This window comes from Schistocerca gregaria, chromosome X (assembly GCF_023897955.1).
Source record: "Schistocerca gregaria isolate iqSchGreg1 chromosome X, iqSchGreg1.2, whole genome shotgun sequence".
NCBI lineage: Eukaryota > Metazoa > Arthropoda > Insecta > Orthoptera > Acrididae > Schistocerca > Schistocerca gregaria.
In genome coordinates, this window is record NC_064931.1 from 757306916 (window position 1) to 757334727 (window position 27812).

Below are 27812 nucleotides of genomic sequence, written 5' to 3' on the forward strand. Positions count from 1 at the left end.
GGGCTTCCAGGTTCCGCTAAATAGATTAGGAGTCCACTACACACAGGAATCGTCTACACTTGTAGCACGGACTGTGTAGAGGGGACTGGGTGTTTTAAGTTAGGGGATCTTGGGCAAGTGCAGAAAGGGCTTCAGTTTCAACAGGTGCAGGATGAACACAGGAAGAGGGTCAACACAGGAACAATCCATATTGTAATTGTTAATGGTCATAGCCATGTCGGAAAAGTATCAGAGCTCCAAGTGGTAATAGAAAGCACAGAACCTCAAATCATTATATATCCAGAAAGCTGGCAAAAGCTGGAAATAAGTTCAGCCAAAATTTTTACAAAGGACTTAACTGTAAAGTCGATGGTGGAGTGTAGACTGCTGTCAGTAGTAGTTTACCTTGTAGTGAATTCGAAGTAGATAGTTCCTATGAGTTAGTATGGCAAGAGGTTATACTTGACAACCAGAGTAAATTAATAAACGGTTCCTTTTACAAACCTCTGACTCAGTTGCTGAATAGTTCAAAGGAGACCTGAGTGTCATTTCAAATGGGTATCCCACTCATACAATAGTTGGTGGTGACTTCATATGATGGCAAAAATACATGTTTAAAGTTGGTGGTAGGTGTAAAATGTCGTCAGAAATTGTACTGAATGCCTTCTCAGAAAATTATTTTGAGCAACTAATTCAGGAGCCCATTCAAAGTGTAAATGGTTGCTAAAACGTACTTAACTTCTTAGCATGAAATAATCCTGACCAAATAGGGAGCATCATTACAGAGACAGGGATTTGTGACCACAAGGTGGTTGTAGTTAGACTGAATACTGTAAAATCCAAACATGAAACAAATAAATGCAAAATACTGCTATTTAAAAAAGCAGATAAAAATTTGCTTCACACCTTCCTAACAGTACGTCACCATTCCTTCTGACTATGAAAGCGTAGACCAGATGTGGTTTCAATTCAAAGAAACAGTATTGAAGGCAGTTGAGATGAAATAAATTAATAAGAGATGGTACTGATCCCCAACAGTACACAAAACGGATCAGGAAAATACTGCACAAGTAACGAAAAAAGCATGCCAAATTTAAAAGAATAAAAGAATAAAAAAATTCCCAAGATTGGTGAAGTTGTACAGAAGCTTGAAATTTAGTGTGGACTTCTATGTGAGACGCTTTTAATAGTTTCCCCAATGAAACTCTGTCTCAAAATCTGGCAGAAAACCAACAGAGATTCTTGTAGTATGTGAAGTACACCTATGGCACAACGCAATCGATACCCTCACTATGCAATAACAACGTTGATGTCATTGATGACAGTGACACTAAAGCAGAGCTGCTGAACACGGTTTTCCAAAATTCTAAAAAAAAAAAAAAAAAAAAAAAAAAAAAAAAAAGACAAAGTAAACATTCCAGAATTCAAATCAAGAACAACTGCCAACATGAGGAACTTCGAAGTTGATAGCCTTGGAGTAGCAAAGCAGCTTAAACACTGAAGAAAGGCAAGGCCTCCAGTCCAGACTGTATACCTGTCACGTTCCTTTAATAATATGCTGAAACAATAGCTCCATACATAGCAAATCATATACAACTGCTCGCTCATATAAAGATTCACTACCAAACGCTGGAAAGTTGCACAGTCACACCAATCCCCAAGAAATGAAATAGGAGAATGCACTGAATTACAGGCACACATCACTAACACTGATTTGCAGTAGGATTTTGGAACATATACTGTGATAAAACATTGTGAATCACCTCGAAGAAAATGATTTATTGACAAATAGCCTACAAAGATTCAGAAAATATCATTCTTGTGAAACACAACCAGCTCTTTATGCTCATGAATTAATGACTGCTATAGACACGTGATGTCAAATTAATTCCATATATTTAGATTTCTAGAATGCTTTGGCCCCATTCCTCACAAGCAACTTCTAACTAAATTCCACGCCCATGGAGTATCACCTCAGTTGTGTGGCTGGATTCATTATTTCCTGTCAGGTAGGTTACAGTTCATAATAGCTAATGGAAAGTCATTGAGAACAACAGAAATAATATCTGGTGTTCCCCAAGAAAGTGTTATAGGGCCTCTATTGTTCCTGATCTACATAAACAATTAGGAGACAATCTGACTAGCCCTGTTAGATTATTTGCACATGGTGCTATCACTGACCGTCATATAAACTCATCAGATGATCTAAACGAATTGCAAAATGATTTAGACATGATATCTGTACAGTGCAAAAAGTGGCAATTAACACAAAATCATGAAAGGTGTGAAGTTATGCGGATGAGCACTAAAAACAATCTGCTAAATTTAAATTACACAATAAATTAAACAAATCTAAAAGCTGTAAATTCCACTAAATACTTACAGATTACAATAACAAATAACTTAAACTGGAACGATCACATAATGTTGGGCAGAAAGCAAACCAAATACTGTGACTTATTGACAGAACACTTAGAAAATGTAACAGGTGTCAACAAAAGAGATTGCTTAAACTACACTTCTCCTCCCTCTTCTCGATTATTTGTGGGTGGTGTGGGATCCGCATCAGATAGGATTGACAGAGAACGTCAAAAAGTTCAAAGAAAGGCAGCTTGTTTTGCATTAACGTGTAATAAAGGAGAGTGCCTTTTATATAGTACATGAAAGAGTGCCATGGATATGACGTATGAATTGGGGTGGCAGTCATTAAAACAAAGGCTTTTTTCACTGTGATAAGACCATCTCCTTAATTTCAATCACCAACCTTCTCCTCAGACTGTGACAACATTTTGTTGGTGCCCACCTACACAAGGAGAAATGAACATCATAATAAAATAAGAGAAATCAGAGCTTGCATGGGAAGATTTAAGCATCCATTTCTTCCGAGCGCTATTTGAGAGTGGATCAGTAGTGAGGTAGCTTAAAGGTGATTCAATTAACTATCTGACACGCACTTAACTGTGAACTGCAGAGTAATGGTGTAGATGTAGATCAGCCAGAACTGTCACTCTGATTACACAAAACACTGAGCCCATGGATGTCAACTCCTATGGTCAGGAGGTAACAGAGATGTTGAGGAAGTGGTGTTATCAATCTTTGGCACTACTCTCTGCCATTCATTGAACATGCCATGAAGAATGGACTCAGTCAACTCGGGCTTACACTGCCGCAGCCAAACATCCTGCATCTGACCAATGCCGGTACAATCCACATCTCCATCATGTAAAATGCCCTGCAGAAGAATGCACATTTGGAACATGGAGGAGAACACGCTTGTCTGTTTTCACTGTGGACACCCTGGGCATATTGAGCACTACTGCAAAGAAGGAACATGAGTGTTCAGCAATTATTATGCTGCAAGACGTCAACCATCACAGTAGTCTTATTCATACCAGTCAACAATGGAGGATTATCGTTAACCTGTAAGACAAAGCTCATGGCCGTACTTTTGACAAGATCACTCCGCAACACACCATAGCCATTCCTCGTCACCGTACAGAGGTACCAGGTGCTTGCCTAACTCCCAAATTCAGTAATACTACGTGAGGCAACCATCTATGGAGGTGAGGCCACTGCAGATGAAAATCCTCCACAGACATGTTATCAAGATGTCAGGAAATTTCGCCGCCACCACCACCACCAGCACCAATGGTCAGCTACTCTGGGTGCTAGCTGACTCGGGTACTACTTTTTCTGTAATGTCAAATGCTTATTGTCATTAGCTAAAGGAGGCTATGTACTGCGATAAAAAAAAAAATGGTTGTGCTGAAAGTTGCAAATGTGAAAAATATCCAGCTGACAGGAAAACATACTGCAAAAATAACTATCAATGACTGAACACAGCAGTTTTAATTTGTCATTTTAATAGAATGTAGTCATAATGTTATTCTTGGATGGGACTTCTTGCAGGCATCACAAGCAGCCATATACTGAGGAAAGGCAGAGCTCCGGATTTACGAAGCTATTCCAACAAGCACACATAACAAAGACTGTTCTGTGCGGGTGTTTGCCACTGAAGATGATTATGTCCTGCTTTCATCAACGAAATGAGTTCCATTCGTCAGTCAAGACACTCAGCTACACTATGAAGCACTTGTCAACTGCAACAAGTTACTTAGGCTCATAAAAGATTAACATGCTAATGATGATGGTAAACATGGTAGATGGTCTAGGAGTACTTTGGATTACTAATTGTCACAAGCAACCACAACTCAACGCTAATGTTGTGTGTGTGTGTGTGTGTGTGTGTGTGTGTGTGTGTGTGTGTGTGTGGACAGCCAAACCCGTCCAGCAAGGGCAGCTTAGTGTCATCAACAAAGAATCATGCTCTGCTACCACTACAGACAATGCAGTGGAGGATGCTACTATCAAATTGTCAATTGCTCTCTGGCCTGACCAAGGAACAACTTAGGTGAGTGACAGCCATTCTGCATCAGGTTTCCCATGCGCTCAACTCTGGAGTGGAGAAAAGGCAGAGTGGCCCAGGGTAAAACACCATATCAACACTGGGTATCATCCACCAATTCACCAAGGCTCGTATAGTGTGTTGCCAGCTGAACGATGGATAAAAACACCATATCAACACTGGGGACCATCCACCAATTCACCAAGGCTCGTATAGTGTGTTGCCAGCTGAACGATGGATAATCCAGGAGAAGTGGAGAAGATGCTGGAAGATGACATCCCTGAGCCTTCAAAGAGTCTGCATTCCTCTCCTGTGGTCCTTGTGAAGAAGAGGGACAGCACGTGGCACTTTTATGTCGACTACCGACTACGACTGAACAAAATCACAAAGATGATGTCTATCCATTGCTGCACATTTATGAAAGGAGCAAAATCTTTCTCAATTATGGACATACACACAGGCTACTGGGAAATGCAAAGTTTAAACCATGAGCATGCAGTATAAAATTTTCTTTGTTTCTTGCATTACAGGTGTGAGCAAAACAGTTCTCCTTGCATAATTTTAAATGACTACATAAAAAGAATGATAATACCACAGATATATAGGGAGAAAACTGTTAATAATTTCATATTTTTAAATAGCGGGGAACATTATTTCCTTGGCTGCATAGCATACGTGTTTCTAATAATTATTTTTTTAAATTTCAGTATGTGCATTAAGTTGTTTGAATTGTGAATTGCCCCAAAAAATAATACCAAACTTTACAACTGACTGGAAGCAGCTATGGTATGAAATTTTTCTTGTATCCATGTCAGTGACATTAGCTAACATTTCCACTGCAAATGTAAAGCTACATAGTTTGTTTACTAGATATTCCACATGTTTGTTCTAATTTAAATTCTTGTCTACATTTAATCCTAAACATTTCATAGAATCCACTTCTAGATTTTGATTTTTATGGTTTATTTTAATTTCTTGGAATGTTGACTGTTTTGCCTGAACTGGATCACACGGATTTTTGGGATGTTCAGGATTAATCCATCAAGATATAACCACATTTCTACATGATCTATTACACTGATGATGCAGACTGGGATAGTTTATGGCTCATGCTTCTCAATTAGTACAGATGTTCCATCTGCAAATAAAAATGATGGGGTATTTATACTGATTGATAGCTAATTAATGCAGAATAGAAACACAACAGATTCTAGGGCAGAACCTTGAGGGATACCTTGTGTTACTGTCTTCCATTTGGAATAATTTGCTGAGTTTGTAGAGACAAGCACTCTGTTTCCTATTGCTAAGTGTGAAGTACGCCAATGTAGAGCACTTACTCCTAATTCCATATCTGTCAAGTTCATGGATAAGAAGTGCATGATTTACTGAGCCAAAGGCTTTTGTAAAGTCACAAAAGATCCCTCAATTTTATTTTTATTGTCAAATGATGTGATAATCTTGTCAATGTTTTCAAAATAATTATGCTGTACCGGTTGCAAAAGGATGATACTCCGGATGACTATCCCAATAACGTCATTATCAGGACCAAAGAAACAAAGTAGCTGGCTTACATAACAACCCTGGACACCCAGGAGAATCACTGAGTGCTATAACACCAAGCACCAGCCAGTGAGATATGGCCTAAGAGACTTGGTACGAATTTTTACTCCTGTGTGGAAAGTGGAACAGTCAAAAAGTTGCTAAAGTGCTACTTTTGGCCATTTCAAATATTTTTTGCTTGTCAAATGTTACATACAACACATGTGATGCTTAGTAAAGAAGACAAAGGCGCAGATACTTTGTCCACGTGCTCCGTATCAAGCCCTACCACAGTACAGAGGTGCAGATCAAGGTTCAAGGAAACTGAAGACCCATTCATCAACAGCAAAGCTTCAATTGGTGGGGCTACATTCAATGCTCATCATAGTGAAGATATCACATCAACATGACGGTCTGACAATGCTGCCAAACAGAGGACCACTGGCATGATCTAGATGCAGGGTGCTGTAGTCGGCTCCACTGAGGAATTCTAAAATAGTGGCTCACTGTTTCTCCCAGAGAGGGCACAATGCCATGAGTTCTGGTGCATGCAATATGGTGCAGTGGTAGTGTATCTGGCTCACATATTGCAGGTCACCAATTAAAACCTCAGCCTCAGTACTTACTTGTTACTTCATATTTATTATTTCCACGAGGTTATTGAAATATCTTGTTTGTAATGCTTGCACATTCCGCAATATTCAATGTTTGTATAAATGCCAGCATTTGTGAACATAACAGCATAAATACTGGCATTTGTATAAATAGCTGTAGTTTCCGTCCAGACCAGTCCTGTTCTGGCTGTACATTGATGTTCATAATAAATGTGCTTTCCGTAGTAGGTGTTGTATTTCATTGGTGACCATGCTGTTGGATTTGAACTGAAGTGTGGTTACAATGTGACAATGATGTTCAGAAGAATAGGTATGAAACAATATTGTTAGTATAATTAAAGTCTTTATTCAAAAGTAATCACCAGAGGTCTGAGCACGACAATCCCAGTGTTTCACAAGCTGAAGGATTCCCTGTTCCCAGAATTCCTGTGGCTGTGACAGGGGCTAGTCCTCCACTGTGTCCTTCAGTTCAGCATTCAAGTTGTAGTGCTTACCTTTCAGATATTTTTTTAGTGGACCGAACACATGGACGTCGCAGGGCAACATGTCTGGGCTGTAGGGCAGATGCTCAAGCTGCTCCCACTCGGACTTTGTGTGACCTAGGAGATGTGTGGACATGAAGTATTGTGGCGCAGAATCAGTCCCTCCCTGAGCAGGCCAGGCCATTTGCTCTTGATGGAATTGTGTAGGCTATGAAGTGTCTCACAGTACATGTCACTGTTAATGGTTTTTCTGTTCACAAGGAATCCAATGAGTATCAGACCATGTACAGCAAAAAACAGAGTATCACCTTGCTTGCTGTGGGCATAGCTTTGAACTTTTTAGTGGGAGGAGACACAAGACTTGTGTCCCTAGATGTCTCACTGAATTATCTCAAAATGGCATATGCAAATTTCAAACAGTTTAGTTGTTACTGTTTCATATCCTTTCATATGAACACTCATAATATAGGTTTACTTTTAGTATTTCCTAAGAGTTTTATCAAGCCTTATTCATAAGTTCCTGGAGGAGAGCAATTGATATAAAACTATAATTTTCCATTCCAACCTTATTTAAATTAACATCACTAGTATTCAGTAGAGAGAGACCAAGAGATGAATACACTAAGCAGATTCAGAAGGATGTAGGTTGCAGTAGGTACTGGGAGATGAAGAAACTTGCACAAAGTAGGGTAGCATGGAGAGCTGCATCAAACCAGTCTCAGGACTGAAGACGACGACGACGACGACGACGACGACGACGACCACCACCACCACCACCACCACCACCACCACCACCACAACAACAACAGTATTCAGTACAGCCACAATACACAATAACAAATTTAAGGATAACAATATACTGACTTTGGTTTATCACAGTTCTTTCCAATTTTGCATATAGTTTCACTTCTGAAGTTCACTCAAGTACAGCCTTAACCTTGTTGGTCAATTTATTTTGAAGTATTTTTTTTTCCTTTTGAGGACTTAAAATGGTGTAACATTGTGTACACTTGGGTGTAACATTGTGTGCACATGAATGCCCACTATTTATACTGCAACATGATTATGATTTTTCTATCATTTATCACTTCTGTCAATGACATATTAATGTGAAAAATTAGTAAACAACTGATTAATTAAATTGGTTTGAAGGTCAGGGCACATCACTTACAACAGGACTATGCCTAGGAAAGCAGTGTGGTGTTTAAACCAACCTTCAGATTGAGAACAACTTTACTTTTAAACTTTAAATGATCCTACATCAAAGAAAAACAAGAATTAAGTTTAGAGTTCTGCGTCCGATCATTACAGGACATTCAATGTAGCAAACATAAGCATCATGTGTAGGGGACACAGTTACCTTAACGTACTGCTGTGCTGCTGCTGGTGCCAAGCACTGTTTTAAACCTCTAATGTTTTGCCACCTTCACTATGAATAACTGAGGATCCTCATGTCTGACAAGTGAAACTAGACTGTACATTAAGGTCATTGAATGTTCCTAAGATTGGACAGTTAAGAGAGAAGGATAATCCATAGTCTTTAGAAGACTCGAAGGGCCATAGACACGGGATCCCAGGTAGATGTCGTGTTTCTTGACTTTCGCAAGGCATTTGATACAGTTCCCCCCAGTCGTTTAATGAATAAAAAAGTAAGAGCATATGGTCTATCAGAATAATTGTGTTATTGGATTGAAGAGTTCCTAGATAACAGAACGTAGCATGTCATTCTCAATGGAGAGAAGTCTTCTGATGTAAGAGTGATTTCAGGTGTGGTGCAGAGGAGTGTCGTAGAACCGCTGCTATTCACAATATATATAAATGACCTTGTGGATAATATTAGAAGTTCACTGAGGCTTTTTGTGGATGATGCTGCAGTATATCCAGAGGTTGTAACAATGGAAAATTGTACTGAAATGCAGGAGGATCTGCAACGAACTGACACATGGTGCAGGGAATGGCCATGGTGCAGGGAATGGCAATTGAATCTCAATGTAGACAAGTGTAATGTGCTGCGAATACACAGAAAGAAAGATCCTTTAGCATTTAGCTACAATATAGCAGGTCAGCAACTGGAAGCAGTTAATTCCATAAATTATCTGGGAGTAGGCATTAGGAGTGATTTAAAATGGGATGATCATATAAAAATAATCGTCGGTAGAGAAGCTGCCAGACTGAGATTCATTGGAAGAATCCTTAGGAAATGCAGTCCGAAAGCAAAGGAAGTAGGTTACAGTACACTTGTTCGCCAACTGCTTGAATACTGCTCACTGGCGTGGGATCCATACCAGATAGGGTTGATAGAAGATTACAGGATCATTTAGTAATCGTGCAAGCATTACGGAGATGATAGATAAACTCTGATGGAAGACTCTGCAAGAGAGATGCTCAGTAGCTCGGAACGGGCTTTTGTTGAGGAGTCGAGCAGTATATTGCTCCCTCCTATGCATATCTCACGAAGAGACCATGAGGATAAAATCAGAGAGATTAGAGCCCACACAGAGGCATACCGACAATCTTTCTTTCCACAAACAATACGAGACTGGAATAGAAGAGAGAACCGAGAGAGGTACTCAAGGTGCCCTCCGCCACATACCGTCAGGTGGCTTTCGGAGTATGGAGTATGGATGTAGATGTAGATGTAGAAGCACCTTGAGGTGTTCTGTAAATGATAGGGGTTTTCATATAACAGTCTATTACACAAACAGGAATGCTTACGAGAATGAATCATCACATTAAATATTTGAAAACCATGTGAGGTAAAAAGTAAAACTGGAATACTGTCAACTGTATTCAGGCTGCTTATAACAGTATGGGATGAAGTGGTAAGTGGCAGATGAAAATTCTAGAACCAACCAGTGATGAAACCTGCGATCCTTGGGATCCACAGTCTGGCCCTTAACCACTGAGTCACACATCAGTTCACCGTGTAAGGTAACAACCAGTAAATTATTATTTTTTGTGGACTGGTCACTTCAGAAGAAAAAAGTAACAAAGTAGGAAAGAACACCTACAGAGAATGAAAAATACAAAACAGTCTCACACCATCTCCATGCCGCACTCTGGAGTTTGCTGAATATCTGCGGAAAGTTAAAAAAACTAGCAATACGAAGTAGCTGAGACCTTTAAAAACTGTAAACGTAGAAATGGAAAATTAAACTAAGAAATTAGTTGACAACTGCTAAAGTATATAACAATCAGAGAACTTCTGATGAAACATACGAGGGTGAGTCAAATGAAAACCTTAAATTTGTAATAACAAATCAAAATTTTGCACCGCTACCCTGTAGGTTGGTAAGTGTGCTACAAAGAGCATGCAGAATGACCTGTAGGTGGCAGCATAGTGCAGATGCACAAATACCATCACAGTATAAAGATGGCCATTCCACTTGCAACTTGCACCAGCGAAGAACAGCATTCTGTTATTCAGTTTTTGCGTAGTGAAGGTGTGAAACCTATTGAAATTCATCGACAAATTAAGGTTCAGTACGGTGATGCATGTTTATCACAGCAGCAAGTCTACGAATGGAGTAGGTAGTTCGTAAATGGTGTGACTTCAGTGGAAGATGCTCCTCGTCCAGTCACACACAACGAGTTGTGACTCCACCGAACATCGCAGCAGTTGAAGCCATAGTGAAGGAAAACTGCTGAGTGACACTGAATGACACTGCTGCATGTTTACAGATTAGTCATGGGTCAGCACACCACATTTTGCATGATGTGCTCCTGTTTCACAAAGTGTCTGCAAGATGGGTGCCATGGCAGTTGACTCCTGAAATGAGAGAACGACGTGTTGATGCTTGTGGAGAACTACTTCTGCACTTTGAACAAGGTGATGGCTTCCTTGCAAGAATCGTTACTGGGGACGAAACCTGGGTTCACTTCCACCAATGAAGAGAGCAAGCAAGGAATGGTGCCATTCCTCATCACCAAAACCAAAGAAGTTTCGAACAGAACCATCAGCAGCGGAGGTTACACTGACTCTTTTGGGATGAAAAAGGCATCATTTTGGAGCATTAAATGCCTAGAGGGACCACTGTCACCAATGCATCATACACAGATCTCCTAAAAATTCATCTGCGGCCTGCAGTCAAATCAAAGCGATGTGGATTGCTGACAGCAGGTGTCCTTTTGCAACCCGACAATTCAAGGCCCCCCACAGCCCGTCCAACAGTTGCAGACCTGCATTTTGAGTGTCTTCCCCATCTACCATACTCACCAGACCTTGCCCCAAGCAATTTCTGTATGTTTGGACCACTCAAAAACACAATGGGACGAAAGAAGTTCTACTATGATGAAGAGGTACGCCACGTGGTTGCGCAGACTACCAAAAGAATTTTTTTCTAAAGGAATTTAATCACTTCGTAAGTGCTGGAGGACTTGCATCGAGCGTGGGGGAGATTACGTTGAAAAGTGATACAGAATTTTTTTCTAAAGGAATTTAATCACTTTGTAAGTGCTGGAGGACTTGCATTGAGCGTGGGGAGATTACGTTGAAAAGTGATACAGCTTTGTACCGCTTCTGCACAATAAATAATATTTAAAAAATATTTAAGGTTTTCATTTGACTTACCCTCATGTCTGAGGCAAACACCGTTCAGCATAGCAATGAACCGCAACACGATCTACACTCTCAAAACTTGGAAACTATTTCATATGTAAATGAATAAAAGCTTAATTCTACAAAAATAAAGTTATTTAAAAATCCGTGCTATTTTAACAAATAATATTTATGGTATTACTTAGAAGTAGAAACAACACACACACACACACACACACACACACACACACACACACACACACACACACACACACACACACACAAAAAAAGCATGTATGCAATTCTGGTACTTACATTTTATGGAAATTAAAAAAGGCTGAAATCAGCGGAGCCACATACCTCACTCACTCAGAACGACCATACAAAGGTACTCCAGTCATCACCTCCCCAGTTCCTCAATCAATGAGGAAAGACGTAAGCGTGACTTCTTTCGATTTTGACATGTACAGCTCACGAGGGCCAACAAATGTTTACTGGAGTACTCCTACAAAAATTAATCATATTGTTATATAACAACGCACAATTGAACAAATTTACAAAAAATAAATATATTTACACTCCAAAAATAAGAACAGCATAATTTCTATTCCCTATGTGTAATAATTAAACGACCTGAAAGATTTTTGTTTGAGACATCACTGTTTGTAGCCTAAATAATAGCTGACTTTTTGTGAAATCAAAATTCAATCTAAAAACACGTTTCATAATATTGAAACACCACAGCTAGGGATCATTATGTGTTTGCTGGTGTCTTGTTGTTGTTGTTGTTGTTGCTGCTGCTGCGGGCACAAAACAGTGCGACAATTAGTGCCAAGTTTCAGTAAGTAGACAGTAAATGTTTGAAAATCAGCCACAAAGAAAGACAAATATTATTAACTTAAGGGTTGTTTAATTACATCATCCTAATGATGACAAAGTTATGCATACTTTCCCCTATATACTGCAAAAAAGTTGTGAAGATGAATAAAGATTTAGTCAATGTCCTCTCATGTGCAAACTAAGTGTACTCTCCTTACATACAGTGCACACACAGTCAGATGCCACATGTAGTGTGCATATCAGAGGGCAGTATCCTGCTCAGAAGAGACTTAACAGCACTTGATACAAGCTCTGTGCCAGTTAGGAGTTAACCACAACTGGATAGTATGTTTCAACAGTCTCAGATTTTATCCCTGATTTACAGCCACTTATCCTCCCGCTGACACAAAAGTATGACTCTGTGACTCAGTAACAAGGACACTGTAAATAATATGAGGATAGTACATAGTACTACTATAAGAACTGTGCACATCACTTTGGCTGTGGTTATTACCAATTTCCACATGTTCTAGTACCAAGCAGAAAACCAAATCTTTCCCAGCCTAAATAGACTGAGGAGTCAGTCCTGTGTAGAATAAAGTGGTTTCTTGGTGTGGTCAATTATGAAGAGACATAAACAAATGGATTATCTATCCAGTTGAAGAATATTTCATCTCCCCGAAGACTTTTCTACAGCTGATGTCAGTTTCTGTATTCCATTTCATTTCACATATTTACAAAATATCAAAAACCAACATTTTTTTCCACTTATTTGAAGTTCACTCATTGTATTGTTACAACAACTACCACTACATGTGAAAAATATACTTTTCTAAGATGACAGTCTGGGATTTCATGTTTCCTTCGCTAAATTTTAAATACTTATATAGCAACAAAATGTACAGATTGATGCTTCATTAGTGTGTACAGTAGAGCACTATCAGATTGCAACTGCCATGAGTGACCCCAGAAATCTGAATGTCAGAATGTAAAATACAAACAAAATGTTGTTAACACTGATCATAAAACTTCCAAAACATTGTACTTATATATTAGCTATTCTTAAGCAGTTTACAACATACAGCAGATTCGATCATTGCCATGATACTGTATAATTCACATAAATATAATGATATACTATTGTTTCATTTATTTATGGTAATGAAAACAAATTCGAAAACAAAAAGTATAGGGAAGGATGTTATTTAGTGGAATAAAGCGTACAACACACACCAGAGCAATGGCACGTTACCGCAGTTAGTCACAAAACTATTAATATGATTTCCTGGCTTGCAAACTGTCTGCAAGACATCTTAGGAATACTTTCTCAGAAAGTTTTTGCACCTGTTTAACTCTGGGGTAACTTGAAAAATTATGTTTGTTCATATAGCAGGCGTCAAATTACAGAAAATTCTCACATGGCAAATTTTTTTTAACAAATATTATCAAAAATTTTAACTACATTGGGAAGCAAACATTTATGGGATAAGTACACCAAATAAACTTACATTATGTTCTTTAATCCATTTTTCTAGAGCAGGTTCCTGAAGATAGTAAGCTTTTACATACATTTCTACATATTCTTTATTTGGTATTGGGCGGATCATCACAAGTTTGTCCAGCTGTGTTAGGAACTGTGTAAAATCCAACTGCATTAATGCCCTTCCTCCATTGGAACACTTCTTTGCATTTGAGAACCTACAAGATAACATATTATACACAGCAGTCTTTTTATTTATGGAATGAAGTTACACAACTAGTTAACACACAAATTTGAAATAAAAACACAAAAAAATTTGGTTACACACAAACTATTGAATATATTAATACTTTCTTTATTTCTCAGACGCCCAAAGCTTAAATAATCTGCCTGGTAACTGACCACAGGCAAATCAGCACAATACACAGACATGCATTTCTTTAATGTTTGTCTTCAAGGCTCCATCAAACAACAGACAATAAATCATATTTGGAAGGACAGAGAGATGAATGAGGCGATGGGGAGAGGGAGGGGGAGGGGGGATAGAGCCGGGGGGGGGGTGCGACACGGCAGGGGAGGGGACACGGCAGGGGAGGGGACACGGCAGGGGAGGGGACACGGCAGGGGAGGGGACACGGCAGGGGAGGGGACACGGCAGGGGAGGGGACACGGCAGGGGAGGGGACACGGCAGGGGAGGGGACACGGCAGGGGAGGGGACACGGCAGGGGAGGGGACACGGCAGGGGAGGGGACACGGCAGGGGAGGGGACACGGCAGGGGAGGGGACAAACCAGGGGAGGGGACAAACCAGGGGAGGGGACACGGCAGGGGAGGGGACAAACCAGGGGAGGGGACAAACCAGGGGAGGGGACAAACCAGGGGAGGGGATAGAGGAGCGGATAAATCAGAGGAGGAGATAAATCAGAGGAGGAGATAAATCAGAGGAGGAGATAAATCAGAGGAGGAGATAGATCAGAGGAGGAGATAAATCAGAGGAGGAGATAAATCAGAGGAGGGGATAAAGCAGAGGAGGAGATAAAGCAGAGGAGGGGATATGGTGGAGTGAACTACGGTGGAGGAGATGCTTTTGATGAGGGTGTGCAGCTGATGGGAGGATACTGTAGAGGAGGGGGGTACTGCGGGGCAGGGGGTACTGCGGGGCAGGGAGTACTGCAGTGCAGTGCGGGGCAGGGGGTACTGTAGTGCAGTGCGGGGCAGGGGATAATGCGGGGCAGGGGTTTTAGCAGAGGTGCTATGGCAGAGCACGAGGAAGGATGGAGGTGGGGGTGGGATGGAGGAGGGGATATGGATAGGTTGGTTGGTTTAAAGGGCAGGTAGGAATAACCTACTAGGTTCTTGGACCAAGGAGGGGATAGGGAGAAGGGATAAAGGAAAGAGGGTTGATATGGGAAGGGAGACGGGGCCAGAGGTCATAGGGAGGAGGGGATAGGATGGAGCATGAAGATGGGGAGGAAGGGGGAGTGGGGGAGGAAGAGGATGACATAGGGCATGGGTAGCATGGTTGGAGAGGGGGCTGTGGGGGTGTTCGGCTGTGGAGGCGGTCATTGGCTGTAGGTGTGCCATCGGCTGTGGGGGGGGAGGCGTCAGCAGTGAGTCGGTCGCCAGTGGGGGGCATCGCCACTGGGGGGATAGACAGGGGGGCGTCGCAGTTGGGGAGGTCGCAGGTGGGGGGATGTCAACAGTGGGGAGGGGTGTTGGCGGTGAGGGGTAGGGGTCGGCAGTGGGGGGATGTTGGCAGGGGGTCTCAGCTGGGGGTGTGGCATCGGCTGTGGGGATGGCATTGGCTGGGGGGGGGGGGGGGGTGAGGTGGCTGTGCCTGGGGGTGAGGCGGCCGTGCCTGGGGGTGACAGCTGAGGGTGGGGTTTGGCTATGGGGGAGGGACTGCTGTGGAGTGGCCCTCGGCTGTGGGGTAGTGACTCCTGTGGGGGAGGCAGCTCGGCTATGATGGGCCGAGTCGTATGCGGGGGGCCTTGTCGTATGCGGGGGCCCGTGTCGGCTGTTAGGGGTGTCGGCTGTGAGAGGGTGCGGGGGGGGGGGGGTGTCGGGTGTGGGGGGGGGGAGCCGGTGCGGGTGGGTGTGTCGGGTGCGGGGGGGGTGTGTCGGGTGCGAGGGGGTGTGTCGGGTGCGGGGGGGGGGGGGGGGTGTCGGGTGGGGGGGTGGTGTCCGGTGCGGGGGGGGCATGTCGGGTGCGGGGGGAGGGTGCGTGCCGGGTGCGGGGGGGTGGGTCGGGTGCGGGGGTGTCGGATGTGGGGCTGTCGGTTGTGTGGGTGTCGGGTGTGGCGAGTGGGGATGTGGGGGGAGGAGGAGAGGGCGGAAGAGGTGGAGGAGGGGGCGGAGGAGAGGGAGGAGGAGGAGGAGGAGAGGGCGGAGGAGGAGGAGGAGGACGAGGAGAGGGCGGAGGAGGAGGAGAGGGCGGAGGAGGAGGAGGAGGAGGAGAGGGTGGAGGAGGAGGAGAGGACGGAGGAGGAGGAGAGGGCGGAGGAGGAGGAGGAGAGGGCGGAGGAGGAGGAGGAGAGGGCGGAGGAGGAGGAGGAGGAGGAGAGGGCGGAGGAGGAGGAGGAGGAGGAGAGGGCGGAGGAGGAGGAGGAGGAGGAGAGGGCGGAGGAGGAGGAGGAGGAGGAGAGGGCGGAGGAGGAGGAGGAGAGGGCGGAGGAGGAGGAGGAGGAGAGGGCGGAGGAGGAGGAGGAGGAGAGGGCGGAGGAGGAGGAGGAGGAGAGGGCGGAGGAGGAGGAGGAGAGGGCGGAGGAGGAGGAGGAGGAGGAGGAGGAGGAGAGGGCGGAGGAGGAGGAGGAGGAGGAGGAGAGGGCGGAGGAGGAGGAGGAGGAGGAGAGGGCGGAGGAGGAGGAGGAGGAGGAGAGGGCGGAGGAGGAGGAGGAGGAGGAGGAGGAGGAGGAGGAGGAGGAGAGGGAGGAGGAGGAGAGGGAGGAGGAGGAGAGGGAGGAGGAGGAGAGGGAGGGGGAGGAGAGGGAGGAGGAGGAGAGGGAGGAGGAGGAGAGGGAGGAGGAGGAGAGGGAGGAGGAGGAGAGGGAGGAGGAGGAGAGGGCGGACGAGGAGAAAGAGGAGAGGGCGGGCGAGGAGGAAGAGGAGAGGGCGGACGAGGAGGAAGAGGAGAGGGCGGACGAGGAGGAAGAGGAGAGGGCGGACGAGGAGGAAGAGGAGAGGGCGGACGAGGAGGAAGAGGAGAGGGCGGACGAGGAGGAAGAGGAGAGGGCGGACGAGGAGGAGGAGAGGGCGGACGAGGAGGAGGAGGAGAGGGAGGACGAGGAGGAGGAGAGGGAGGACGAGGAGGAGGAGAGGGAGGACGAGGAGGAGGAGAGGGAGGACGAGGAGGAGGAGAGGGAGGACGAGGAGGAGGAGAGGGAGGAGGAGGAGGAGGAGAGGGAGGAGGAGGAGGAGGAGAGGGAGGAGGAGGAGGAGGAGAGGGAGGAGGAGGAGGAGGAGAGGGAGGAGGAGGAGGCGAGGGAGGAGGAGGAGGCGAGGGAGGAGGAGGAGGCGAGGGAGGAGAAGGAGGCGAGGGAGGAGGAGGAGGCGAGGGAGGAGGGGGAGGAGGAGGAGAGGGAGGAGGAGAGGGAGGAGGGGGAGGAGGAGAGGGAGGAGGAGGAGGAGAGGGAGGAGGGGGAGGAGGAGGGGGAGGAGGAGGGGAGGAGGAGAGGGAGGAGGAGAAGGAGGAGGGGGAGGAGGAGGAGGAGAGGGAGGAGGAGAAGGAGGAGGGGGAGGAGGAGGAGGAGAGGGAGGAGGAGGAGGAGGGGGAGGAGGAGGAGGAGGAGGAGAGGGAGGAGGAGGAGGAGGAGGGGGAGGAGGAGGAGGAGGAGGAGAGGGAGAGGGAGGAGGAGGCTGTGGGGATGGCATTGGATGTGGGGATGGCATTGGCTGTGGGGATGGCATTGGCTGTGGGGATGGCATTGGCTTTGGGAGGTTGAGCCGGCCGTGCCTGAGGGTGGCAGCTGAGGGATCTGTGGCGGCTATGGGGACGGGGCTGCTGGGGGCGGGGCTGCTGTGAGTGGGATGGGCTCAGCTGCGGGGGTGGGGTCGCCTATGGGGGAGGGACTGCTGTTGATTGGCCCTCGGCTGTGGGGTAGGGACTGCTGTGAGGGCGGGGCTCGGCTATGGTGGGCCGAGTCGTCTGCGGGGGGGGGGGGGGGGGGGGAGAGGGCTGTGCCGTGAGACAGCGGGGAGGTGCCGTGTCGGGTGCCAGGGGGCGTGTCGGATGGGGGGGTGCGTGTCGGCTGCCGGCGGGAGGGCCTTTCGGGTGCCGGGGGGATGTGTCGGCTGCCGGCGGGAGGGCCTTTCGGGTGCCGGGGGGGGATGTGTCGGCTGCCGGGGGGGGGGGGGGGTCGGCTGCGGAGGGGGTGTCAGCTGCGGAGCGGGTGTCTGCTGTGTGGGGGTGTCGGCTGTGAGGGTGTGTGGGGCACTTGTGTGGGGCACTTGTGTGGGGGTAGTCAGGTGTGGAGTGGGGGTCGATAGTGGGGGGCGGTGGTCGTGTGTGTGGGCCAGGCTCAAGTGTGGGGGTACCAGATGTGTCGATCGTGGGATTGTCACGTGTGGGAATGTCGGGGGGGCCGTCGGGAGTCAGGGGCGTCGCTAGTGGAGGGGCGTCGGGAGGGGGGGGTGGCGTCGGGAGGGGGGGGTGGCGTCGGGAGGGGGGTGGCGTCGGGAGGGGGGTGGCGTCGGGAGGGAGGGGAGTTGGGAGAAGGTTGGGCATCGGGAGGGGGGGTGCGTTGGGAGAGGGGGGCATCGGGAGGGGGGGTGCGTTAGGAGAGGGGGGCATCAGGAGTAGGGGGAGTAGGGGGAGTTCCTTGCGGGGTGGGGGAGTGGCTATGTACATAAAAACAGTATTCCATTTGAGTCTATAGACCTATCATGGCACTGCACTGAACAGATATTTGAATGTTGAGAAGCAGCAGTTGAATTTAGTAGACTAAACTTCTAATTGTTGTTGTTTATATGTCCCCTAACTCTGACTTCAGAGCATTTCTGCTCAAGCTAAACAGGTCGCTTGCTTCACTTTATGGGAAGTACCAGAAATTAGTTATATGTGGTGACTTCATTAAAAATTTTGTGTATGGTGGTGCAAGAAAAAGGATGTTGGTAGATCTGCTGAATTCATATGATCTGATGCAGACAGTGTTTTTTCCAACTAGGGTACAGGGGAACAGTAGCACAGCCATAGCCGATATTGTTATTCAGTCTTGGTTAGTAGATGGGCATTCTGTTAGTAAAAGGGTGAATGGCCATGCAGACCATGATGCACAGATTTTAACACAAAAAGCTTTTGTACTCAAACAAATGCCACATGTAATTACAAACTATGTAGAAAAGTAATCAAAGAGCAATAGAGAGTTTTTTAAACAATGTCAAGGAACAAGAGTGGCAGGATGTTTATAGGGCCGTACATCTGCATCTACACGACTACTCTGCAATTCACCTTTAAGTGCTTGGCAGAGGGTTCATCGAACCACAATCATACTATCTCTCTACCATTCCACTCCCGAACTGCGAGCGGGAAAAACGAACACCTAAACCTTTCTGTTCGAGCTCTGATTTCTCGTATTTTATTTTGATGATCATTCCTACCTATGTAGGTTGGGCTCAACAAAATATTTTCGCATTCGGAAGAGAAAGTTGGTGACTGAAATTTCGTAAAAAGGTCTCGCCACGACGAAAAACGTCTATGCTGTAATGACTTCCATCCCAACTCGTGTATCATATCTGCCACACTCTCTCCCCTATAACGTGATAATACAAAACGAGCTGCCCTTTTTTGCACCCTTTCGATGTCCTCCGTCAATCCCACCTGGTAAGGATCCCACACCGCGCAGCAATATTCTAACAGAGGATCAACGAGTGTAGTGTAAGCTGTCTCTTTAGTGGACTTGCTGCATCTTCTAAGTGTGCTGCCAATAAAACGCAACCTTTGGCTCGCCTTCCCGACAATATTATCTATGTGGTCCTTCCAACTGAAGTTGTTCGTAATTTTAACACCCAGGTACTTAGTTGAATTGACAGCCTTGAGACTTGTACTATTTATCGAGTAATCGAATTCCAACGGATTTCTTTTGGAACTCATATGGATCATCTCACACTTTTCGTTATTTAGCATCAACTGCCACCTGACACACCATACAGCAATCTTTTCTAAATCGCTTTGCAACTGATACTGGTCTTCGGATGACCTTACTAGACGGTAAATTACAGCATCATCTGCGAACAGTCTAAGAGAACTGCTCAGATTGTCACCCAGGTCATTTATATAGATCAGGAACAGCAGAGGTACCAGGACGCTTCCCTGGGGAACACCTGATATCGCTTCAGTTTTACTCGATGATTTGCCATCTATTACTACGAACTGCGACCTTCCTGACAGGAAATCACAAATCCAGTCGCACAACTGAGACGATACCCCATAGCTCCGCAGCTTGATTAGGAGTCGCTTGTGAGGAACGATGTCAAAAGCTTTCCGGAAATCTAGAAATACGGAATCAACTTGAGATCCCCTGTCGATAGCGGCCATTACTTCGTGCGAATAAAGAGCTAGCTGCGTTGTACAAGAGCGATGTTTTCTGAAACCATGCTGATTACGTGTCAATAGATCGTTCCCTTCGAGGTGATTCATAATGTTTGAATACAGTATATGCTCCAAAACCCTACTGCAAACCGACGTCAATGATATAGGTCTGTAGTTAAATGGATTACTCCTACTACCCTTCTTGAACACTGGTGCGACCTGCGCAATTTTCCAATCTGTAGGTACAGATCTATCGGTGAGCGAGCGATTGTATATGAGTGCTAAGTAGGGAGCTATAGTATCAGCGTAATCTGAAAGGAACCTAATCGGTATACAATCTGGACCTGAAGACTTGCCCGTGTCAAGAGATTTGAGTTGCTTCGCAACCCCTAAGGTATCTACTTCTAAGAAACTCATGCTAGCAGATGTTTGTGTTTCAAATTCTGGAATATTCCATTCGTCTTCCCTGGTGAAGGAATTTCGGAAAACTGCGTTCAATAACTCCGCTTTAGCGGCACAGTCGTCGATAACACTACCATCGGCACTGCGCAGCGAAGGTATTGACTGCGTCTTGCCGCTTGTGTACTTTACATACGACCAGAATTTCTTCGGATTTTCTACCAAATTTCGAGACAATGTTTCGTTGTGGAACCTATTAAAGGCATCTTGCATTCAAGTCCGTGCCAAATTTCGCGCGTCTGTAAATTTTAGCCCATTTTCGGGATTTCGCGTTCTTCTGAACTTCGCATGCTTTTTCCGTTGCCTCTGCAACAGCGTTCGGACCTTTTTTGTGTACCACGGGGGATCCGTTCCATCTCTTACCAATTTATGAGGTATGAATATCTCAATTGCTGTTGCTACTATATCTTTGAATTTGAGCCACATCTCGTCTACATTCGCATAGTCAGTTCGGAAGGAATGGAAATTGTCTTTTAGGAAGGCTTCTAGTGGCACTTTATCCGCTTTTTTAAATAAAATTATTTTGCGTTTGTTTCTGATGGATTTGGAAGAAATGGTATTGAGCCTAGCTACAATGACCTTGTGATCACTAATCCCTGTATCAGTCATGATGCTCTCTATCAGCTCTGGATTGTTTGTGGCTAAGAGGTCAAGTGTGTTTTCGCAACCATTTACAATTCGCGTGGGTTCGTGGACTAACTGCTCGAAATAATTTTCGGAGAAAGCATTTAGGACAATCTCGGAAGACGTTTTCTGCCTACCACCGGTTTTGAACAAGTATTTTTGCCAACATACCGAGGGTAGGTTGAAGTCCCCACCAACTATAACCGTATCAGTGGGGTATTTATTTGTTACGAGAGTCAAACTTTCTCTGAACTGTTTCGCAACTGTATCATCGGAGTCTGGGGGTCGGTAGAAGGAGCCAATTACTAACTTAATTCGGCTGTTAAGTATAACCTCCACCCATACCAATTCGCACGGAGTATCTACTTCGACTTCACTACAAGATAAACTACTACTGACAGACACAAACACTCCACCACCAATTCTGCCTGATCTATCTTTCCTGAACACCGTCTGAGACTTCGTAAAAATTTCTGCAGACCTTATTTCAGGCTTTAGCCAGCTTTCTGTACCTATAACGATATCAGCTTCTGTGCTTTCTATTAGCGCCTGAAGCTCAGGGACTTTTCCAGTGCAACTACAACAATTTACAACTACAATTCCGACTGTTCCTTGCTCCAAGCACGTCCTGTAATTGCCAAGCACCCTTTGACACTGCAGCCCATCCCGCACTTTCCCGAGGCCTTCTAACCTAAAAAACCACCCAGTCCATGCCACACAGCCTCCGCTACCCGTGTAGCCGCCAGCTGAGTGTAATGAACTCCTGACCTATTCAGCGGAACCCAAAACCCCACCACCCTATGGCGCAAGTCAAGGAATCTGCAAAACCGTCTGAGCCTCTGATTCAGACCCTCCACCCGGCTCTGCACCAAAGATCCGCAGTCGGTTCTGTCAACGATGCTGCAGATGGTGAGCTCTGCCTTCATCTCGTAAGCAAGACCAGCAGCCTTGACCAAATCAGATAGCCGCTGGAATCCAGAGAGAATTTCCTCAGATCCAAAGCGACACACGTCATTAGTGCCGACATGTGCCACCACCTGCAGCTGGCTGCACCCTGTGCTCTTCATGGCATCCGGAAGGACCGTTTCCACATCAGGAATGACTCCTCCCGGAATGCACACGGAGTGCACACTGGATTTCTTCCCCTCCTGAGCCGCCGTATCCCTAAGGGGCCCCATTACGCGCCTAACATTGTAGCTCCCAACTACCAGTAAGCCCACCCTCTGCGATTGCCCAGACCTTGAAGGCTGAGAATGAGCCTCTGAAACAGGGCAGGCAGCTGCATCTGGCTCAGCCAGAGACAGTGCCTGAAACCGGTTTGTCAGACGCACCGGGGAGGCTTTCTGATCAGCCTCTGGGGACGCCTTTCGCTGCCTGCCACGACTTGGAACGACCTCCCAATCAATCACAGGCGAGGGCTCAGCCCCACTGCGGGCAGCAACCGGGGCAACCACAGCGGCAGACCGATCTGGGGACAGACGGGACGAGGTTGACATCCCCGTGATACCCGAGTCCGGCTCCCCACAGTGGTGCCCATTGGCAACAGCCTCAAGCTGCGCGACCGAAGTCAGCTGTGAGCGAAGGGATGCCAAGTCAGCCCTCATCCGAACACAGCAATCGCAGTCCCTGTCCATTCTAATCAATGTTGAACAACAGTTACTAAAACACGAGTCTGTGCCTAGATAACGCAAGCGAAACACGCAAAGAATATATCAACTAACCTGTACAAATGCCTAACGACTGCGCTACAATCTGCTGAATTTACGATTACAGTAACTAAAACTCGAAATTGCACCTCCTATACGAAACTCACACGCAATTTAAATAACAATCTACCAAGTAAACACTAAAGCGCGATGCTACAACTGTCAAATACTATAACACGCCCGAAATATATGAATTAAACAATGCAAGTACCCAAAAACACGCAAAGAAATTAATTAAACTATCTAACAAATAAGTAAGCTAGGGTTATACGACTTGCTGCTGCAGCTGCTTATCCAACGGTGGCAGGGGCCGTAAACACAGATGATAAAGATAATGCTTTCCTTACACATTTCTCATGCTCTTTGAGAGCTGCTTTCCATTAGAACGTTGTAAAAGGGGTGCTAGCAGTAATAGGCAACCCCGGGTGGCTGACTAGTGGGATAAGGATATCACATAGAACAAAGTGGAAATTATATCACAATGTTAGAAGTAGTCACAATCAAGCTACACTAGCCCATTATGAACAATGCTGTAAGGTGCTTGAAAATGTTATTAGGAAGGCTAAGAGTGTGTGGTATACAAATAGAATCTAATTCACAGGATAAGATGTGTAGGAAGTGTCTGGTCAGTAGCACGAGATAGACGATATAAAGTCAATGTGTAGTAAAAATATTTCTGTTACAGATATATCATATATGTGTACAATATTAAACAATCACTTTTGAGCATTGCTGGTGAAGTAAATAAAAATTTAGTTTCTACAGGGTATCATATAACTTTCCTGGCATACACCTTTCTGAGATTGATGTCTGAAATACTCCTCTGTGATACAACCAGGGGTAGACTGAGTCAATAATTAAATCACTGAAGACTCAGGACTCTCGTGGTTATGATGGAGTGCCTAGCAGAATATTGAAGTACTGTGCTGCACATATTAGCCCTGTATTTAGCCATAATTGTAATCTTTCTTTTAGGAATGGTCAGTTTCCTGAACGATTAAAGTACTCCGTAGTAAAGCCGCTTTATAAAAATGGAGGAAGGGATAATGTAGATAATTTTAGACCTATTTAAATGCCATAAGTTTTTGCGAAAATTATTGAAGAGGCTGTGTAAGCAAGTTTGACTGTGTGAATCGCAGAATTCTTTTAAGTAAATTCAAATATTATGGCATCACTGGTAGTGCTGCAAAGTGGTTTCAGTCATATCTTACAAATAGAAAACAAAGGGTGTCATTACGTAACACTTCAGCAGTAGGCAATCAGACATCATTTGACTGGGAAGAAATTACATGTGGTGTTCCCCAAGGTTCCATACTAGGTCCACTACTGTTTCTCGTGTATATTAATGACCTGTCATCTGTTTCATTACCAGATGCCAAGTTTGTCTTATTTGCAGATGATACAAACATTGCAATAAATAGTAAATCAAATACAAGTTTAGAAAAGGCAGCTAATCAAATTTTTACTGACATTAATAAGTGGTTCATAGCCAATTCACTGTCATTATACTTTGAAAAGACCCACTATATGCAATTCAGAACTTCCAAGAGATTTCCTTCTGGTGTGTGTATAAAATGTGATGACATGGAAATACGAGAAGTTGAGAGTGTAAAATTCTTGGGATTACCACTTGATAATAAATTCTGTTGGGAGCAACATACTAACGAACTGCTAAAGCACCTAAACAAGTCTGTTTTTGCAATGCGAATGATCTCAGACATAGGAGACATAAATATTAAAAAAAACTGGCATATTTTGCTTATTTCCAATTCATTATATCATATTTTGGCGTAACTCCACAAACAGAGAAAAATTTTTTAGAGTACAGAAGTGTATAATAAGAGTAATGAATAGTGTAAATCCAAGATCATCATGTAGAAACCTATTCAAAGAATTGGGCATATTAACCACAGCTTCTCAGTATATTTTTTCCTTAATGAAGTTTGTTGTAAATATTACATCTCTTTTTCCAAGTAACTGCTTAGTACACAGTATCAATACTAAGAATAAGAACAATATACATCAAGATTTAAAATCGCTTACTCTTGCCCAGAAAGGAGTCCAGTATTCTGCAACACATATTTTCAATAACGTACCAGCAACCATTAAGAGTTTAGTTTCAGACAAAGCACAATTTAAACACAATTTAAAAGAATTTTTGGTGGCCAACTCCTTCTATTCTATCCATGAGTTTCTCAACAAGTGCAGTAGACCATTTTAATGAAAATTTATTATACTTTAATTTTTTACTATACTTGGTTGTAACAGCCAAGTAACTACCCAGTGTGTGAATGATGGATGCATGGAAAACAGATTTAAGTCTTAAGTCTGTAAATAGTGGGAGGCTAACTGAAATGAATAACTTGCGTTAATGTTTGACAATACTTGGTTGCAATAGCCAAAAAACTAGCAAATGTCTGTATGATGGATTTAATGAAAGCAGATGTATGTATTAAACCTGTAAATATTATAAGTTTAAATTTAATTAATGTACATAATTTTACTGTTTATTGACTGACGATCTTTAAAATTAATGAAACTCAAGTTTTTCTAATTACATTTTTGTAATGTGTTCCACACCCAAGAGGATTTCCTCTTTTGTGAGTCTATGGAATGAATAATTAATCTAATCTAATCTAATCTAATCTAATCAAGGATAATTGGTCATTTTGTATCACACGATTTTCTACCAAATGTACAGTTCGGCTTTAGAAGTCGCTTAACAACTGAAAATGCTATATTCTATGTTCTCTGTGAGGTACTGGATGGGTTAAACAAAAGGTTTCAAACACTAGGCATATTTTTTGATTTAACTAAGGCATTAGATTGTGTTGATAACAACATATTGCTCCAGAAGTTGGATCATTTTGGAATACAGGGAGTAGCTCACAATTGGTTCACCTCTTAATCTGGCGACCAACAGCAAAAGGTCATTATTCACAATGTTGAGAATGGCTGTGATGTGGGGTCTGAGTGGGGTACTGTCAAGCAGGGGATGCCCCAAGGATCAGTGTTGGGGCCACTCCTGTTCCTTATTTTATATAAATGATACACCCTCTAGTATTACTGGTAACTCTAAAATATTTCTATTTGCTGATCACACCAGCTTTGCAGTAAAGGATGTTGTGTGTAACAATGGCTCGGCTTCAAGTAGTGCAGTTCATGACCTAAGTTCATGGCCTGTGGAAAATAATCACAGTGAGACTCAGTTTTTACTGTTTCTAACACACAATTCAACAAAACCAGACTTTTAATTTCACGGAATGGGCATATAATTAGTGAAACTCAACAGTTCCAATTTCTAAGTGTTTAGATAGATAGTAAACAGTCGTGGAAAGTCCATGTTCAGGATCTTATTCAAAGACTTAATGCTGCCATTTTTACTATTCGAACAATATCTGAAGTGAGTGATCGTTTGACATGGTAATTAGTCTACTGTGCTTATTTTCATTCACTGATGTTGTATGGTATTATATTCTGGGGTAACTCTTCCAATTCTGAAAGGATATTTTTGGCTCACAAACGGGTGGTTCGGGCAAAAAGTGATGTAAGTTCACAAACCTCTTGTCTACACCTGTCACAAGTCTGGGTATTTTGACATTGACCTCTCAATATTAGATCGGACTTACTTAACTCTTGTGCAGAAAGGTGTGCAGTATACTGCTGCATTCATTTTCAATAAGCTGCCACTCGAATTCAAAAATCTTAACAATAATCCAAGCACTTTCAAATTGAAACTGAAGAGTTTCCTCATGGGTCACTCCTATTCTGTCAAGGAGTTCCTTGAAAAAGTAAGTTGATTCTTGTTGTATTGTTGATTGCATTTACTTAAACCTATGGACTGACTTTTTCGGGTATGTAAACATTTTATTTTTATCTGTTATTACTTTTATGCTGTAATTTCATGTACTGACACGTTCAATGACCTTTGGTCCTCAATTTGGTCCTATGGAACTTGATGTATAAATAAATAATAAATAAATAAATAATGATTGTGGGTATGTCCATCAATAGAATCACTTTGGAGAACTATATGATAAATGAAAAATTGTGACTGCTACAGTCTAGTGTTCATTCCCTGATCTGAACAACCCACATTGGATGTACTTACACAAGTCTTTAATGGCCACCACTGTACACATCATCATCTTTTTAAATAAAACAACTTTATTATCATCCTAAATCTTCATTCTTCATATCAACATATTTGTTTTCCAATGCAGTCTCCCTGATGACAAACAGATTTCTCCCAACGAGAGACCAGTATGTTGATACTGTTACTGTCCTGACTTTGTAGATGGAGCGACAACCTCTCCTCTAGTTGCACCACCTCATTACTATCAAAGTGAAGTCTCAAAGGTGTTCTTTAAGTTTTTGACACAGATGAAAATTAGATGGAGCCAAGTCAGGACTCTGTGGAGGATTATCGATGAGACAGAACCCTAGGCATCACATTATTGCAGATGTTGCAGCACTCGTATGTGGTCTGGCATTATCACGCTGAAGGAGAGGGTGCTCTGTTTGTGGCTGAACATTCTTGTAGTTTGAAACTCAAGTACAGCACACCTTTACTCATGCACTGACATAGTTACATCACACATCATCATGTCACTTGCTACAATTAGCAGTGACTCTAATGGCA

General features: G+C 44.0%; 1 protein-coding gene across 7 annotated transcripts in view; it reads right to left on the minus strand.

Moving 5' to 3' along the window:
• The window catches only part of LOC126298727 (syndetin), a 144418-nt gene that overhangs the window by 11271 nt on the left and 105335 nt on the right, over window positions 1-27812 (minus strand). For 4 of the 7 annotated variants that reach the window (XM_049990166.1, XM_049990167.1, XM_049990164.1 and 1 more), the window contains 2 exons: window positions 13884-14073; window positions 11917-12061 (listed from right to left, as the gene is read on the minus strand). In XM_049990166.1, coding sequence (XP_049846123.1) covers window positions 11957-12061; window positions 13884-14073 — 295 coding nt within the window. In that variant the 3' untranslated portion in view covers window positions 11917-11956. Of the gene's footprint in view, window positions 1-11871; window positions 12062-13883; window positions 14074-27812 lie in introns of all 7 variants that reach the window. The other 3 variants (XR_007552660.1, XR_007552661.1, XR_007552659.1) reach the window with 1 other exon arrangement.